The following is an 18,462-nucleotide window of genomic DNA, read 5'->3' on the forward strand; positions in this document are numbered from 1 at the left end:
TCCAGATAAATCCTTTCACTTCTCTCTGTCTCTCTCTCTTTTTCCTGCTTTTCTTAACTTTTGGAGGATTTGAAAATGTAGTCTAGATTTTGCTTTTTTAAAATTTTCTCCTATTTGGTTTGTGTGTGAAATAATTAGAGAATATTAGGTATGTATAATATGTATGTGGTGATATAATATTTGCATCATGTAACTTTGCTTATAAGCTGACTTTGATTAGAACTGTTTTAGTTCATGAGCAGTAACTTGGCCATAACCTATTTACTCAAAGTTTACTCAGTTTAGGGGCCACACATTCACCAAGCAAACCACAGAGGGAAATAATTAAATTTAATGGAAAATGTTCATAATATTTATGAGCTACCTTTATTTAAAACTGCATGCAGAAATAATTTTTTTGGAAGCTGTGGCTTCAAATGAAGATTATATAGAATATGTGAGTGTGTGTGCATTTGTATGTGGCAACTATGTTTTTGAGCTTCCAAATCCCTGAGTTTATACATGCATATGACATTTTTGCATGAAAGATGCATGCTGATAGTTGTATATAAAATGCTGTGTAAAAGAGCAAATAAGAAAGAGGAGCCTACTAAAGTTAGGCTGGAGTAAAGCCACTCTCAGACTGTAGTCACTAATGTGCTGTTTTAAAATTCTTCGGGACTATGTTAGGAATTATTTGTGATGCCAAGTTTTAGACTGTTCTCTCTACCTATCTTGCAATCTGTGTTTATCTTTTTGATCAGGTAAAAAGCTGCATAGACAGAGAAAAATGTACATTATCTCTAAACTAATGCTTTAGAACTGGAGTTAATGCCTCATCTTCAATATGTCCCTGTTTCCGAACTTTTATTTGTATGTCACTATTTCAGCACTTGATCTCACACCACTGAACCCTACATCAGAGAATATTGGTGATGTCTAGTGTCTTGGAATCCAGTATGAATAATTTGAGGCAAACATGTCTGTGAGAGTGGATAAATATAATTGCTCTGCTCACTAAGAGTATTTATATGTAACCTGGGTGCACCCAAGTATGTACTACCCACTGCAAATAGAAGGGATGGATGGCCAGGCAGGAGCGCTGTGAGAAGGATATGCAATACTGGCCTGTTCCCTCTGTTCTGTATAGAGTCAGTCCAGGACAAAAATAATTGAACTGTATACAGGTTTGTTAATATACATATACATACACACACACACACACATATATGTCTCCATCCCTCAATATAATACACACACCCACAAAACCTAAAAAGTGATATTAATAAATATATACAATCTATACACTTTACATATAAGGCTATATTCTATAATTGGTGAATAGGAAATTATACCACCACCAATGGCTTTAAACCCAGCACAGATAAGTAACTGATCTGAAACAGGTAAGCACAGGTAAGTCCAAATAACCAACAAGTAAATATAGGTGAACAGCAAATAAATATTGGCAAACCATGGTGGGGTGGTAATCAACAAGGGATTCAACAAGACAGGTAAATATATATACAATATACAACAGTTAAACAGCAACTCACATTAAAAATAACAAAATATAAGGTGCTATCTACAAAATATGAGGCGCCTGCACACCCTTTAGTGTATCAGTGTCACTGTGAGTACTGGAGACTCCCCTTTGATGCTAGGAGCCTAGGCACTGCTCCAAAAAAAGGGAGAAGGAAGGGGCCCCAGACCCTCTCAGCCCCTCGCGGGCTTGCCAGGGATGCTTTCCCCACAGAGCCCTTCCAGGGGCTTCCTTACCTGTGGGAACCCTTTCCCCGAAAGCTCACAGCTCCAATGAGTGATGTGCTTGTCACCCCAGCCAAGGTTTCTTTCAGCTGACACACATGCAGGCCTCTGGCTCCTGTAGAGCCTTTGATCCCCTTGCTGCCCTGTGCCCCACTTTGGGCACCAAGGGCTCTGCCTGCTGCTCATGGTTGGGGGCTCAGGCTGCCTGCTGTGCTTTCAAGGCCCAGGTCCCTGCCTGGAACCAGCTGCATGCAAGTCCTGGCCACGTGACAGGAAATGGTGGACCTGAGCTACCTTGAGCGGCTCCAGGGGTCAGGGTTTCACTGGTCTGTGCTGCACCATGCTGCCAGCTCTAGGTTCCTGGCCTCATGCAGACCCAAGCTGCCTCGTGCAGCTGCCAGAGTCTGAGCTCCATGCACCGCCATGTGCACTGAGTGGCTGGAGATGCAAGCTGCCTTGCACAGCTCCCAGGGTCTCACCCCATGCGCCGTACTACACACCAACTGGGGCTGAAGGCGTCCGCCACTCATCTCTGGCGAGAGGCATCTTCAGGGGCTCTTCATGGCAACAGCATCTACCCACATGCAGGGGGGCTGGACCCAGTGATCTCATGAGGTCCTTTCTAGCCCCTGACATCTATGACTATGGATGAGGTTAGTCCGGTGTATAGAACTTCTATACCAGCTCTCCTATTGAATCAAGTTAGGTCACTTGACCTAAGCAAGCATCAGCATCCCAGGTGTCTTTATAAACTTTTGCTAGCTCCCACCTCTCAGGGAAGTCCTACCCACAGGCTGTCACAGGCCCGAGCCAACACAAAATCTCTCCTCAGTCCTATCCACTGCCTCCAGTCAGCTGTCAGCAGCAATCTGGTGGGGGTTTTGCCACATGGACCCAGCCTGGGCTGTCACAGACCTGAACCAAGACAGAATCTCTCCCCAGCTCCACCTCAGGAGTCAGGAATGCTGGTGTCTGTCTCCCTGCATGAACCCTGTTCATGATCTTGATCCTGCTGCTCTGTCATGCAGGGACATAGATGCAGGGACACAGATGCCAGCATTCCCCTCTGCCCCTCACCTGGCTGGAGGCAGTGTGGAAGGAGTGTTTCCTTGTGACTGGCAGCAAGTTAGGGGTAGCCCACCCTTTCAGCTGCACTCAGGAACTTCTGGCAGACTGGGGAACAGGCGAGGCATGCTAGGAGGCATTTAGGAGCACCTCCAACCTGCTGGCCTCAGTTAGTGTAGGCAGTCTGTGCCCACCCCCACCAAAGGGTGAATGTGTCTTCTGTTCATTCACAAACTAACCTAGTCCACTTAGAGAAACCAGCCTGAGTTTGTTTAAATCTGCCTCGGGATTTCTGAATGTCTGTACCTAGTGTCAGAGTCTCGGGAAGTATGCACACTAGAGAAGGCTGTATTGTCACACACCAATCCATGGGGGATTCCCTGAACCCAGAGTTTCTTCCCACTATGCTGCCACTCACCCCAAAGAGAGTTAGCCTGGAATATCATCTGCCCAAAAGTTACTCCTTTCACAGGCAACCAGTAAGGAGACAGACACCAAAATTATTTATTTTAAAAGCAGAACAAGCATAAGAAGCCAGTAACCATATCATAGAATTGTAGAACGTTAGGGTTGGAAGGGACCTCAGGAGGTCATCCAGTACAACCCCCTGCTCAAAGCAGGACCATCCCCAAGTAGATCATCCCAGCCAAGGCTTTGTCTTGTCAGGTCTTAAAACATTCTTAGGATGCAGATTCCACAACCTCTCTGGGTAACATATTCCAGTGTTTTACTACCATCCTAGTGAGAGAGTTTTTCCTGATATCTAACCTAAACTTCCCTTGCAGTGACTTGAATCCATTGCTCCTTGTTCAGTTCTTCACGAAATGGATGTGAAGTTCTCCTCCTCCAACTTGGGCGGAAACTACTCAAGCCTCTTATACAGCTAGCAAGCCAATCGCTAGCCGCCACGTGGGAATAATTTAGAAACAGCCAATAGTGGAAAACAAATTTACTTACGGGTGGCGGGAACTCCTTTGCACCGGGGTTTTCTCTATGCAACTGAGAATTGCACCGTGCAAAGAAAGCTCCATGTGGCGGGAAATAATTCTGCAGTGCTGAAGCACACACAAAATCATACCCTTTGGGTCATGACATCCCCCCTTGCTGAAGGCACAGCTGAATTATACCACATGCTCGTCACTTGGGTCGCCAGTAGCTCTTATAACGGGTCATTGAACTAAACGGGTAAACACAAAATCAGCTAACATAAGAAGTTTGTCCTCCAGGGATCGAATTAAATAATAGCCGGCACAAATACACACACACATAACCAGATTCATAACAAAAAATTGCACGATCAGGGCTTTAGTGGGCGTCATGGCGAAGTCGCGCGTCAAGCCCTCACTTCTGCCGATGATGTTATCCTTCTTGGGGCTTCTCTCCGCCATGCACTCTGAGTTCCGGATCTGTGAAAAGAATTCTCTTAAAACAATTATTTCACTAATATTTACAAAATTCACATGGAACCACACTATCATTTCTAAAACATATAATACAGGTGTTTGAACACAACTCTATTCTGGACAACCGTCTCTTGCACACTCAACTAGATGAAATCCTCGAGGATTCATCATCCAGTTCTTTCAGATAATGAAAACCTAACTCATAGGCCAGTTGCCATTGGCCTGCGTCCCCTAAAATCCGAAGTTGCCGCTAATTGAGTCCAGAACACTGTAGGAGAAATCCAAACATGTATCGCTCCTCTGGTGTTCTCTGTGGCAACAATGGAAGATCAGATTCGTCATGTCTTGTGCCTTGAGCCTCGGTTGGGTGTCGACCGACCCAATTGCTGGATATTCTTGGCTCCATCAGGATACGCAGTCGTGACAATTAACGAAGAAGATTACTCACAGGTTGGTTAACCATTGGGTTAAGCAGAATCCGGAGACAACTATCAAGACCAGAAACCTCAAGACAACTATCTATGCTGTGGATGGTTACTGGAACAGTTCCGGGATTTGTAGATGACGGTGAGGCCATGGTCTTATGCGCTGGAGTGATGTCTGTCCTAGTGCACATGCTCTGGGGTTCCAGGTACGAGACTCCAATAATTGCTAGCATGAGTTGCTCTGCGCCGGTATGTTCTGGCTGTTCATCATGCCATGCGTGGGCTTTTTGACCGATCAGTCCTGCAACAAGCGCTGGCAGTGGAATAGGCCAGTGAAAGTTAAACGCCACCATGTCGATGTCAGTGACATGTCCTCTACTCCACGAAGCTTGTCTGACCAAGAAGCTTGCTTCTTCCTGGTTCAGCAGGTCGGACCCAAGTTCCATGACCAAACGTCCCAACCACACAGCTAGAGTTTCTTCAGGTTGGATTCTTGATTCTCTGCACAAATCCTGCAGTTCAGTTCTGGTGCGAGCATAATAGGTAGTGGCAACTCGGCTGGTTGTTGTTACAGGTTGAACTGCTGCTGCGGGAGTCATCGCTGCTGTTATTGTTTCAGGCAGGAGGGGCGGATGCACTCCTCCGCTCGATTCTCCCTTCCGTCGGCAAGAAGGCATGGTCGCCGGAAACGACGCTGCGTCGGTGGGCGGGGTCGCGAGTTCCTCCGAAGCTCCACCCTTCTCTTCCGGTTCTTCCATGCAGTTTCCCTCTTGCTCGGTGCCATCTTGACGTGGCGTCTCAAGATTTTCTTTCGCAGCCGCTTCTTTGACCGCTTGAACGGCCATACGCAGCTGGGCTTTCAAACTTAAATTTTTCTGCATTAAATCAGTTACTGTATGGAAAGTTGCAGTTAACATTCCCCCTTGTCGTATCTCGGGGTTACCCTCTCATCTGCGGCGCATCCCTCCATCTCCAGATCTTCGCGGAGCTCGGATGGAAGCTCGCGACCCCTCAATCTAGATGCCAGCATAAAGGGGCGAACCGGTCGATCGGCACCGGTTCTTCACTCTCCTGAGCACATCTTAGGCAACGGGCACACTCCCGGGTGAGGGTTGGGTTTACTGCGCCTGCCGGGCTGACTCTGGTGAGGGACACAGTGTCGAGGGGCCTAAACAGGACCCGCTCATCATTCATTATACACCCGAATGCCGCGGGGTGAAGATACACTTCCCTCTCTCTTGGGGCTTCGTCTTCGGAAGCTCCCTCTTCTCCCTTCAGCGAAAGGCATCCGCTGATAAACCTTTCACCCGTTCCACCCACCTGGTGGTAAGCGATATGCGCCTCCAGTTCCACGACGGGATGAGTAGATTTTGTAGATGAGGGGATCCATGTGCTGTGGAGCAGCTAGCTGAGGCATGAGCAGCCCCCATGCTGAAGCACCCTCTTGCCCCAACCAGCCTCTTCACTGCACTTGGAGCCCAGTCAGAGCAGCCCTGAGCCGGCACACTTATCCTCTGAATCCTCTGCCAGCCCAGGCTGATCCCACCAAGCTCCATGTGCTACGCATGATCCTAACTGATCTCAACTTTTTTGCTCCTGGGTACACGTTCAAATGGAGCATCCGGGAGCAAAACGTTCCAGAACAATAATCTCCGGAGTTTATTCATGTGCATTAATTGCATGTGTAGATGTGCTCCAAAATACAATTTATTACCAAAACAAATATATAAATATTTAATTATAATTACATAGAACTTACAGTTATGAGAAACTGCATTTAACATATCTAAAAATGAATTTCTTCTAAGCCTGGGGTTCTCAATCCTCCAGTGCCGGGCCACAGCACAGTCAGCTGCCGGACTGGAAGTGGCCACAGACTGGCAAACCATGGGCCCCCAGAGCCAGATGGAGAGGCCACGGTTCCTTCTGCAGGGTCCACAGCAGTGTAGATTTTGCCCCCCCACCGTGTCGCCCAGGGTGTGGGGTATCCTTACTTGTGTTCTAGCCAGAAATTCTGGCCGTGGTTGGCTGTGACTGCTAGGCTGCAGTTTTCCGGGCCATGGCCACTTCTGGGCCGTGGCATAAAACTGTTGGGGACCCATGTTCTAAGCAATTCTCAGAGATTAAGGGCCTGATCTTGAAATCATTACTAAGGCAGTTGTTCTCAGGATCAAGTTTTACATTTTTTTTAATTTCCTGCTTGCAAAGTTGCTTTTAAGAACATTCCTAAATTCCACAGTTCACAATGGACACCATTAACCCAAGGGATCCCTGTAAATCTGTTCTTAAATAGAAAATATTTGTGTAGTGTTTAGAAGATTAACATAAAGGATAGGCAAATTTCTGATGGTATCTTTTTTTTCACCACTTAATATCAAATTTTGTGCTAAAAGCAGTTGCAGGCTAATGAAAACCAATTTTCTTGTATTGAGTTTGGGTACCATTTTAATTTAGACTGTAGTGATGTTGTTTGTTGCAAACAATATAATTAAATCAGTCAGAATTCCTACTCTTTTGCACAAAGGTTGTGTAGTATCCGTTGTCTTCACCAACTATAGTGGGATATTACTTCCATGCTGTAATGCCTGCACTTATCCACCAGTCAGATCTGAAGTATTGTGGCTTTGTACGTTTTGGGGTATGACTTTCTGTATCTGTGTTTTAAAGCTAGCAGTGTTATCTATTGCTTGGAAAGTCTCATAAGAAACCTTTTAAAGTCACCCATTTTATGGATAATCTTAACTCTTCTTAATTTACCTATTCAATTTCTAGTAATACCTTAGATATTTTTAGGCTCAGGAAAGGTATAAATTATTTATGAAAAGTAAATGTCCTGAAAAAGGAAGTAATTTAGATAATTTAAAAAATATGCACAGCTTGTTGTTGTATGATGTCAAATTGTATTTGCAAGTCCTTGAAAAATTTTATGCATTTACATTAATTTGCAAGCTAGCATCTGTACCTCAAGTCTTACTTAGAAGAATAAATAGCAGTCAAGATTATTTTTATGGATTGGTTCATTGCTGATGAATACAATATAGTACAAAGTATGTCTCAATAATTCAGTTCAGTCAGTGTGGGGTTTGTTTGCTTTAAAAAGGAAGCAGCAAGGTGGTTAGCTGTCTTAGTCTGAAGTCAGGCAGAAGGTGGGACAGGGTGGCACCTGAGACTAATTGGTTCAGAGAGGCATGAGCTTTCATAGGCAACAGCCTACTTCATCAGATGTTAATTTAGGACTGTAATTCCAGTGCATCGAATCAGACTACATTAATTGAGTCTGCTGGAGCGTGCTAACTAGCTCCTGTGTGGGGGGTTTTGTGTGGCTGTGTGGGGGTTTGTGGTGGGGTGTAGCTGTAGCGGGGGAGGGGAAGGTGAGGCGTAGGGGAGGGTGTGAGTGTGTGTTAGTGGGTGGCTGTGGGATTGGTGAGGGGGTGTCAGGGGGGTGTGGTGGGTATGTGGACATTATGATATTCACAAAATCATGTGTTGTTAATTATGTACTCCTTCACTTACAGTTTAAGTACATGGGATAAAACAGTACTTTTTGCCTGAAAACTATTTGAAGCTCACTGGCATATATTATAATAATATTTATTAATGAAACCCAAAATGTCTGCTTAAATGTGTGCAGGTTCTGAGACCTTGAACTCTGGGTTATCCATTCTAAGCCAGTGGGATAGTTTAAATGAATTCAACCTGTGTCCTGAAATGTAACTGGCTAACTCTGAGGAATATTCTACTCTCACTTACACCAGTGTAACTCTCTCTCTTCATATATGTGTGATAGTTTAAACCTTTATTAGACACAGGAATACCTTAATCAACACGCATGGACAATTTTATATTCAGCATATGGTTTGCCATTTAAATGAATTACAGTAATAGGATGTTTTGGAATATATTTTATTTTTCTTGCATTGAAGTAAAGATATTAATTTATAAAAATTAGGATATAGGGTTTTTTTACTTTCAAAATTTAGAATGCATTTCTGCAGTTTGTATCTTATGAAATGATTACACTGACAATAACTAACTTGAACTCTGCTGGGAAGAGGTGGAATAGATAAACATAATATACCAAGAATATGTTTTACCATCTGTATAATTTACATAACTTCTGAAGATTCATATTGCAGGTATAGTTTGTGTTATGTCATGTGTTCTGGGATTTTAGATAGTAAAGCATTCCCTGTAATCACTTGAAAGCTCAAGGAAAAAAATATTAAAAAATTATGTTTATAGTGATCACTATGTGCTGGTTTGATGGGCGGAAAGAACTTCTTAGTTTATTAAGGTTCTGGCAATGAAAAATATACCAAGAGGCTGAATCACTTGGTTTTAGGAATCAATTTAAGTACAGTAGTTTTCTTCAAACCTGATTAAATGTTGACAAGCACATCCAAATCTTTCAAAATTAAAGCCAAAATGGTAACTCAGTGATTATGTTTGATTTATATTTTAGGACCTATCTGTTTTTCCAGGATACTAAATATTTTACTCAATTTTTATGTAACATACTTCATGCATAGTAAGAATTTGTTAAATTTGGCTCTATAGAGTTGTGCTATAATTCTTCTGATTCTATTTTTGACCAATTTATATAATTTTTGCTTTAAAAATGCAGTTGTAGTGAAATAAATAGGATGAAAAAATATAATTGACCTTGGATTATATACAGTTAGTAAAACAAAACAAAACAAAACAAAACAAGGAGTGGTCTTAGTTTTTATTTAATTGCAATCAAATGATGGAAGTTTAAGGCTGAATGAAGCATTTTTACTAAAATTCTTGGTTTAGGATCTCCTATCTGCCTCTGTTTCTCCCTCCACATATGTGCATGGTACATTCATGCATATCCTTTCCAAAATTTGGCATAGATGGATTTGTGAGATTTAGAGTCCAGGCTCCAGACCAGTGAAATATAGGAAGGTTTAGAAGTTTATTTGAAGTTCTGAATCTTTTCATATTTGCCCTATCAATATAATACCGATCCAGAATTGTACAATTTATTTATTAACATGAAAGTGCTAATGGTTGCCAGCAAATGGATTTAAAATCAGAGGAAGTCCTAGGCTTTGGTAAAAATCAAAGAGTAAGGTCTAGTTAGCAAAAATGATGGCTGTCAACTGCAACTGGTCACCAGCTAACTGAGCTATGTGGATAGAAGTGTTTTTCCTGAATTCCAAATGTAGAGAGTAGAATATCAGCTTTAAGACATTTATATTAGCAAAGTAGAGGGGTAGAGCTTCTTTGTATGGACAACTCAATGGTATGAAAGACTTGGCTTTTCTAAGCAGAGAAACTTTCTAATATTCTTCATTTCTACTTCGGTAGAAAGAGTAGTTAGTGGACCTTTTTTGTAGCAAGTGAATAAGATTACCCTAAAATATACCTGGGTTATTTTCACCAATGTATTATCCTTGCAAAAGCACTTTTGCCCCTGCATTTTGGATAAACATTTGCATGAGAGGCTATCATATAGCAGAATTTAAAAATTCATAAGGTTGTAAAACTAAACATTCAATGATTAGGTCATTCCAAAATTCAGTTTCCTTATATATATGTAGTATGATATGGTCTCTAATTATATCATCACAAACTATTTTTTCACAGAACTTCTGATGTAGTCAATGAAGGGATAGTTTTTCTGTATTTCTTGTTTCACTTCCTCATTCAATGAAATCTTACTTCATGTATACCATCCAAATGCTGCATTGTAAATGAAATTATGAATTTCCTTCAGGTCATTTCTCTAATGATTTCTTAATATCTGTGCAGTTCACAAACATGATTTTTTAAATCTCCACATCACCTGTGTGAAGTTAGGTGGTGCTATTAAGCCTGTGGAATTGAAGGATTAAAGCCAAACTGCCAAAAGTTTCTGCTAATTTTGGATACCCAATTTTAGATTTATGACCTCATTTTTTTTCCATTTTGGTCATCATTTTATACCTTTAAAGCACAGCTCCCATTGACTTCAGTTGCAGTTGTGAACACTAAGGAATTCTGTAAATCCAGGTCCTACATTATACACCCAGAGTTAGTGGCCACCTGTGAAAATTTAGATTGAAGTGATTTGTCTAGCCTCACGTGAGAATGCAGTGACAGAGATGAGATTAATTTTCTCCTGTGCCTCATCCTTTGCTATGACATGTTAGTTCTGTTACTGCAAAAAGGGAAGCAAGAATCTTACAAACAACAGCATTATTCCGTATACAAACCAGAGTCTTTCCTGGAGCACTGTCCATCTAGGGAACAGATGGAAAGAAAATGAGTTTGTGATCACATAATTAAAGATTGTATCATAATCTATATGTACACAGGGGCAGTAGTATAGCTTGGGGGCAGTAACTGAGGCACCTGGCCTAGGTGTTAAATCATTGGGGGTACCAGAACGGCATTCACCAGGGAGACCGCACCATCACCACAGCCCATGTTGCAGGAGTTTGTGCCTAGGCGGCAGTAGCCCATTCCACTGCTGATGCAGCACTTGCACAAATATTTGCTCCTCATCTCCCTCTCCTACTCCTCACAGAGCCACCCAAGGTACCAAAATTTAAAGTTTTACCTTCGCACAAGGTCCATGGTAATTCTACACAGACAAATATAAATTAGGACTTTTCAAACATCAAAGTGATTAATGCTTCATTTGTAATGTTCTCCTATATTTTTTAACTGTAGAAACTTAATTTGAACCCTAAAAAACCACCATTTCTATTTTGTGGAAACTATCAACATGCCAGTTGGTGTCATCAGCAAGTTTTGACTTCTACATATCTAGAACACAAGTCTCTGGCACCTGAGCTAATGGTACCAGCAGAAGGCTCTTATTTTTTGTCTGAAGAAAATGAAAGACATATTTGAAAGACATAAAGTAGAAGGAAATGAAAGACATATTTTGCCCATGACTTTCATAAATATTCATTAATACCAGGGGAATGTAGAGACTCGGGACTCCTGTGTATAACTACAGATTTTGGGATTGGAGCATATTCTAGTGTCTAGAGACTTCTTGTGCACACAGCCTAATTCCTACTCTTTTGATCCTACTGCCTGTCCTCTCCTACGTTTCTACAGCTGCCCAGACTCCTTCTGCTCTCTTTTCCTTACCCTCTCCATTCTGCAGTTTTATATCTGCAGGTCTACTGATTCCTGCTTAACAACTTCTGTGTATCTGTTTGGGGCCCCTTATGCTCCATGTACAGGGGAGCTGGGGCTTGGAGCCAGGACCATCGAGTCAGGAGTGAGGGACACTGGGTCTGGACTGGCCATTGATGTTTAAAAATGTGTCCTGGTCCAAAAAAGGTTGAGAACCACTGCTTTAGAACAAGTATATTCTCAGGCTTCTGGGTGGGGGCTAAAGTCGGTTTTAGCAAGTTGGTGCTAAACCACTAAATTTGAACCTGGCCTTTGTTGTTGCTGTCCAGGACCTGGCAGAAGGGTTACATTTGCATTACGTTAAAAATGTTTGCAGATTGTTAATAAAAAAAAAATTCTTGGCATCCTTGCTTTTGACTCTCCATAGGCCAGTAAGGGTAAAGGTTTCTCTGCTGTCGATTCTTTTACCACAGATGGAACCATCTCAGTACAAATGGCTTTGGAGAATTTGCAAATGGCTGCAAAATTATAAAGATCTTCTGTTCATAAGATCTGTGGATTTGAATTAATTTATGGCATGCTCTTGATAAAAAGGCCAAATTTCAGGATTTTTAAAAAATATGGACTAGTCTTGCTTTCTGAAACAGCTAAGTTTAGCTGACAGTAAAAAAAAAAAAAAAAAAAAAAAAAAAAAAAAAAAAAGCCTGAGATGTACTCCTAGCATGGATAATTTGAGCCTGAATTACTAGAGGTTTTAGAAGTTGTAACCAACTTAAAACAATCTTACATATAAAACTGTTGGGCAACTTTAAAAGGGAAGTATAAGCTCTATATGGAGCTTATTATGGCCATAAGGATAAAATTAAAATAAATAATCTATGCTCCATTGCCATTGGGTAGTTTTTACTGGCCAAAGTATTTTTCTTTGCTTGATAACCAGAAGTGAGCAGAAGCCAGGTATAGAGGCTTTGCATTGTTCCTAAGCAAAGGTTCTTTATAAAAAATGTTTATTCTGGTTTTCAGTGCTGGTGAGATTACATTGCAATTGCACATCGATACAAAAGCTAACAAATTTAAGTCATCACTTTCCTACCCAACAGACCAAATTAAAATAGATTTTTTAGTCTCGAAAATCCTACTCCTCATCCTCTGTTATGCACCCAGAAACCTGAGAGAGTACAAATTTAATTTCAAAAGTCAGCAGATCCAGGATGATTTCAAATCAAGGTAGATAAGCTTCATGGGTTCCAGAACTTCTTGAAGTTAGAAAGTCTGGACTCTGACCAGCTGATGCGTTCAGAGAGCTCATGGGATATGTAGAGCTCCAAGAAGGAGCTACACTGACACACCAATTAGCTCAGAGAGCTCACGGCCTAGGTGGTGTACATCCGAAGTGGGGTGTGGCTGCACCACAGCACCACCTCTGTATCCACCCCTGGAGATCTAGGGTCATTAGTACATAAGGGGCATCTCTGTCCAATATCCCCATATTAATCTTCCCTATGCTTTTAAATACATATTGAAGAAGAATGGAAACTATGAAATCTGGAATGACACATGAGGTTCTTTCTCAGCCATTTTGGAAAATACTTATTCATAATTAACACTGTCTTGATTTCCTAAGTACTACTTAAAAAGGGACATTTATAATTATGTTTAAAATCCAAGCAGTGTAGACAACCCACATACTGAGACAAGGTTTTGGCAAGATTGTCCTTCTCAGAAAGAGCAGCCTAAAAGGTTGAAGAAAACTTGTGACTAATGCCTAAAATATCTAGACCATTGATACCATATAAATAATACTCTTGCAGCTTCAGTTGTTAGGGGAGGTGTTTTTTTTATTATTATAGTTTATGCAGAAGACCTTTTGACAAGGTCTGGGGAGGCTAGATGAAATTAGGCATTTCTTTGAGTAAGAATATCAAATTGGGCATTCTTTGATTTCATTTTCCCTACATGAAATGACTGCTAAATAAGCATGATGCCTAAAGGTCTAGGTATTAAATTAGCATACAGCAAGACAGTTTAAGCTGTGTAGCAATTTATATGCTCTCTACCTTAATGTATTAAGAACTGAAGTTTAATTAACAAGTTATTCTGCTGAAAGCCTAAGTATTCTTTAATTAGATAAATTTAAGATTATAAGCATCTCATTTAACTAATATATGATACTGTCCTATGTGGGCACTAGTGTATTGCATTAAAATACACATTGTAGATCCAATTAAATAGGACTGATCTTGGGGTACATGCAGATGTTACATTTAGATCAATCTAAATAAGGTTAAATCAGTGGCAGTTTGTGCAGATGTTCAGGGAGGTTAAATAGGCCAAAAAATGGTGAACAGTCTAATTAGGAGCAGGTTATCCTGATATGCCAAAAGTTTGTACACATTCATAACACAGACTCAGGACTGGGAAAGACCTGGTGCTCACCCCAGCCCTGGGGCTGTACTTTTCCTACTCCCCAAAACCTGATCGGTCTCTAGCGTCTGCCAAACCCCAGTGCGGACCTACTCCCTGCCAATCCGTCCTGCCTCCTCTCTCCACTCTGATATACCCAGATCAGGTTCCCAGCATGGCTCCCAGCATTGGCAAACATGTGCACAAGCCACTCCTAATCTACGATCACGTGGTTTAAAGCCACATGATTGTAGATCAGGTGCAGCAAATGTCTGCACATACCTTGGTGATTTATTTCTTAATGTGAAGCTTAGCAGTAGCTGGCAGAGCCTCTGTCTGTATACTAGGAGGAATCTTAGTGTCTTTGTGTCTGAGTAGAGCAATGTTCTATTTTATAACGATAAATTGGAAAATTTACAGTAATGCCCAGAATGACATTTGCATGATACAATGAATGCATCAAGAGTCTTTGCTACAACTATGTATAATCCCTACAGTAGTTTTCACAAGTGCAATAAGTGACCCTGAGGATTTCAATATATTCAGTACTTTTCCAGGTTGGTCTTTGTTTGATTATTTATTATGCTATGAAAAGACTTAATTGAGCTATAATTCCAGAGAAAATGTTTTCCTCAGCTTGTACCAGAGAACTGATGAAGTACTGCATTGTTTGTTACACAGCCTATATTGGTTACAGCAATTCAGCAAATTTAATTGGAGTTTAATTGCTGAGTATATTGCAAGTAAAACTTTCAACAGCACCTCAAAATTTAGGAGCAATAGTCCCCTTTTCAAAAATAACCTGAGCAAATAGGAGCCTAAGTCCAAATGACTTTCAGTAACTCCATATTTTTTTAAAACTTTTATCTGATGTTCTTAATAATGTCTCTTGTTGCAAAAAGTTTCCCTAAGTAATTCCAAAAAGCATTTGTATACATTTGTAATTGTATTGTCTATACACAGACAGCCTTTTAATTTAATCTTTAGTTAAGGACTTGGTTAATATAGTCTTCTCATCTTGCAGTTCTGTGCATATCTGACAGAGCAAGAGATTGCTTAACTTCTTTCTACATTTTAGACCATTGGTTATTTTCCCCCAAGGAAAGTGATTTAGATTTCAATGAAAAAAGACCATTAGGTTTCTTTTTGAATAGGTTTATACCTGAAGAGTAAGCAAATTGGTTTTCACCTAAAGAGAATAAAAGATTGGCATATAATTATTCTATAACCTTTTACTCAATAATCTTATTCTTCTTATTTTCTCAATAGCAAATTATACACTTTGTGACTTTGAGTCTGATTTCTGTGGATGGAAGCCATTAAGCACAGAGGATATGGAATGGAACAGAGTAAAAGGACAGACTTCCAGTGATGTGAGTCTTCCTAACAGAGACCATACAACTAATGATGAACATGGTGAGAGGATTTTTTTGTGTTTTTTTTTCTCGTCCTAAGGTGGCTTCTTAATATTTGTGAAGGATGCCAGACTGACAACAAAGCCAATGTAAACACTTTGCCTGTTTATTCCTGTACTGGACCTCAGACGAATCACTGCCATTTTGTTTCTATGTCTATATAACCAATAGTTTTTCTTTGGAACAACCAAAGAAGTGCTAATCAATGCTAGCTGTAATGTTGATTTTAGTTTTTGAATTCCTGCCCAGTGAACTGAGACCGCCAACTCCTTTTCTGTATACGATAAGCACCATTGTCTCACACATTCATAAAAGAGCCCATTCTTTTAGTTATTACTCAGGCATTGTTTCCAATGAAGCTAGGATTTAGTCCAAAATAAATAATTTAAGCAATTCTCTTGTTTATATAGCATAGACAAATTAATTACTTTTTCTCGGGACAGGCAGAGCATGGGCAAATCCCTGGAACTGCTATTCCTTATGAGCCTGTAACTATCTTGGTCTCATTACTGTTGTATAGTGTGTTCAACTGGGAAAGTTGATTTTAGCAAGGAGTGCATGTTATAAATGTTTGCAGAAGTAAAATGCAAGTACAATATAGTGTACGCTACTGAAAATGTCCAATATGATAACCTTACAGTGTTAGAAGTTCATGTTGTACTTTTATTAAGAGATATTTATTATGCAGTTCCTGAGGAGATCAAATTAATTTAAAACAGGACTAACTTCAGGGTATGCTCAGAGGTCCATTTGGAAGAAAGCTTTTTCTACAGCCATTGGAATTATTACATACACATACAGATATAGATATATGTACACTGCATACACAAAATCTACTTTGAAATGGTGTTAATGGTGCGATGTAAAAAAAAAAAAGAAATTCTAGGATTAAATTTGGCCTGTGAACCTTTAATTATGTTCTCTTGTGTATACCTTATAATAGTCTTTAATTACATGATGATGCATGCTATTTTCCACAGGCCACCTGCCTCATTAGATTCACAGGATTAGATGGCGCTCATAAGTAGTTATTCAATATGTCATCTTATTCATAATGACTGGCCCTAGGTCTTATTTACTGCTCAGTATTCAAACACTGTTCTAACCACAGAATTAAGAGGCACAAAACAGAATTTGCAGCTCAAGAAGGATGCTAAGGTAGTGTGAAGTAACTCTTTCACCCTCCCAATCCTAGGCTCCTCCAGGGGCTGGTCTGAGGGGACTGGTTAAGGGTATGTCTATACTGTGGACCTGAGCTAGTTCACTTGGGTATTTGAAGCAGTCCAGCTATGGCAGCATATAACTCAGTGCAGGCTAATTTAGCCTGCTGAGAAGAAGCTCTTTTAAAATTAGTTTGAGTATCTCTATACTATATTCTAGTTTCCAGGTTACAACAACCTTGCCAGAGTACCATATGGGCTAAGTGCTGCCTGGTTTGTTTGGGCCTTTTTGTTTTGTTTGATTTTTCTTTGTTTTGTTTTTTTGTTTCTGCAATAAAGTGGTCCTGTCCCCAATGCAGCCCTAGCAGTGACAACTCCCCCCTGCACAGTTGTTTATGAAGAGTTTCTAGAGAAACAGCCTTATGGTTGACCTTTGCCATTACAGTCCTATACCAGGGAGATCTTGCCCTGATCAAACACAAGATAAGACTTTTAACACCCCTTTAGTCACTATGATAAGCACCGTACTTTAGTCACTGATAAGCAGTGTAAAAGGGCTGGAGCAGGAATGAGATCTTTTGATATTTTTAATATTCCCTCAGTTCAGCAGGGTTCACCCTTGGTTTATGCCAGCTCCTGCCAACATTATATGGGCAGTGGGTGTCTCCCATTTCAGTGAATCTACTAATAAGAGATAATAGGAGTGCAGCATACAGTGAAAGGCTGTGGGTCAGTAGAAGAACAGTTTGAAACACTGGATCTGCATAAAACATCCTCAACAATCAACACTGACAGGGCTCCTGTGGAGCTTCAGCTACCAAATAACTATAAAGCTGTATCTTATGAAGTACAGTGAAAATGTTGCATCCCTTCTGGTGAGAGAGGCTTCCCTGACCTATAGAATATCCAGCCTGCCTTGTTTGCGTAGGAAAAACAACTGACTGCTCTGTGAAAGCCAGGGTCACTCCATCTGTATATGTAAATATTCACTTAGGGCTGAATCCACCCCACTGCTCTGTGTTGTTCATCCATGGGGAGGGGAAAACCCCACTAATGTGCATAACTGAGCCAGCACAGTATCTGATTTTCAAGATGCAAAGCCATCAGTATGATATCAGTGTGTGAGACTGAGCCCTTACTTTGCATAGACTTTCATAAAGAATGTTTCCATATTCAATGAGAGCAGCACTGGTGGCAGCTAAAATGTGCTGCTTTAGGGACCCTTGAAGATGTTTATCCTCCTCTACCTTTGTCTTGAGCACATCTGCTGCAGCTCAAGTCCAAAGGCAGTTAGTTTGCCAGAGTTCAGATTAAATCTTTAATTAAGCTTTCATCCCCACTAGCACAGACAACAATGTCAAGCCTGTGGACCCCCTGAGAAAATTATAGCTTATTTCATTGGCTCCTGTGGTTTGCAACATTGTTAGCATGCTTAAAAACTGCTAGGCTTCCCTGAGAATTTGGTAAGTTGAATAGTGTACCTAATAGGAGCTTAATTGTGATTCTAAACACTACTTATAACACTATTTAAACCAATTAAAATGTGTCTTTTAGGGATCCCAGCTGAGGTCTACAACATTTTAATTTCTCAGGTGCTCTGTGCAACTTCTCATACATTTCCATTTTTTCAGGCACCTGTAGGCACTGGAATAAAGTAGAATGTAGGGGGAAGGGCTAATTGTACTTGTTTGAAAGACAGAAATGTAAAGTTTTTCTACTGGAGGAGGGCAGATATGGGAAGGCAAAT

At 40.8% G+C, this 18,462-nt stretch overlaps 1 protein-coding gene across 1 annotated transcript in view; it reads left to right on the forward strand.

Annotated features, from left to right (window-relative positions):
- Positions 1-18,462, forward strand: part of MALRD1 (MAM and LDL receptor class A domain containing 1) — a 516,028-nt gene that overhangs the window by 48,976 nt on the left and 448,590 nt on the right. Inside the window, exon 10 of the mRNA XM_059729363.1 lies at positions 15,410-15,556. Coding sequence (XP_059585346.1) covers positions 15,410-15,556 — 147 coding nt within the window. The remainder of the gene's footprint in view (positions 1-15,409; positions 15,557-18,462) is intronic.

The sequence above is a fragment of the Alligator mississippiensis genome, chromosome 5 (assembly GCF_030867095.1).
Source record: "Alligator mississippiensis isolate rAllMis1 chromosome 5, rAllMis1, whole genome shotgun sequence".
Classification (NCBI taxonomy): domain Eukaryota; kingdom Metazoa; phylum Chordata; order Crocodylia; family Alligatoridae; genus Alligator; species Alligator mississippiensis.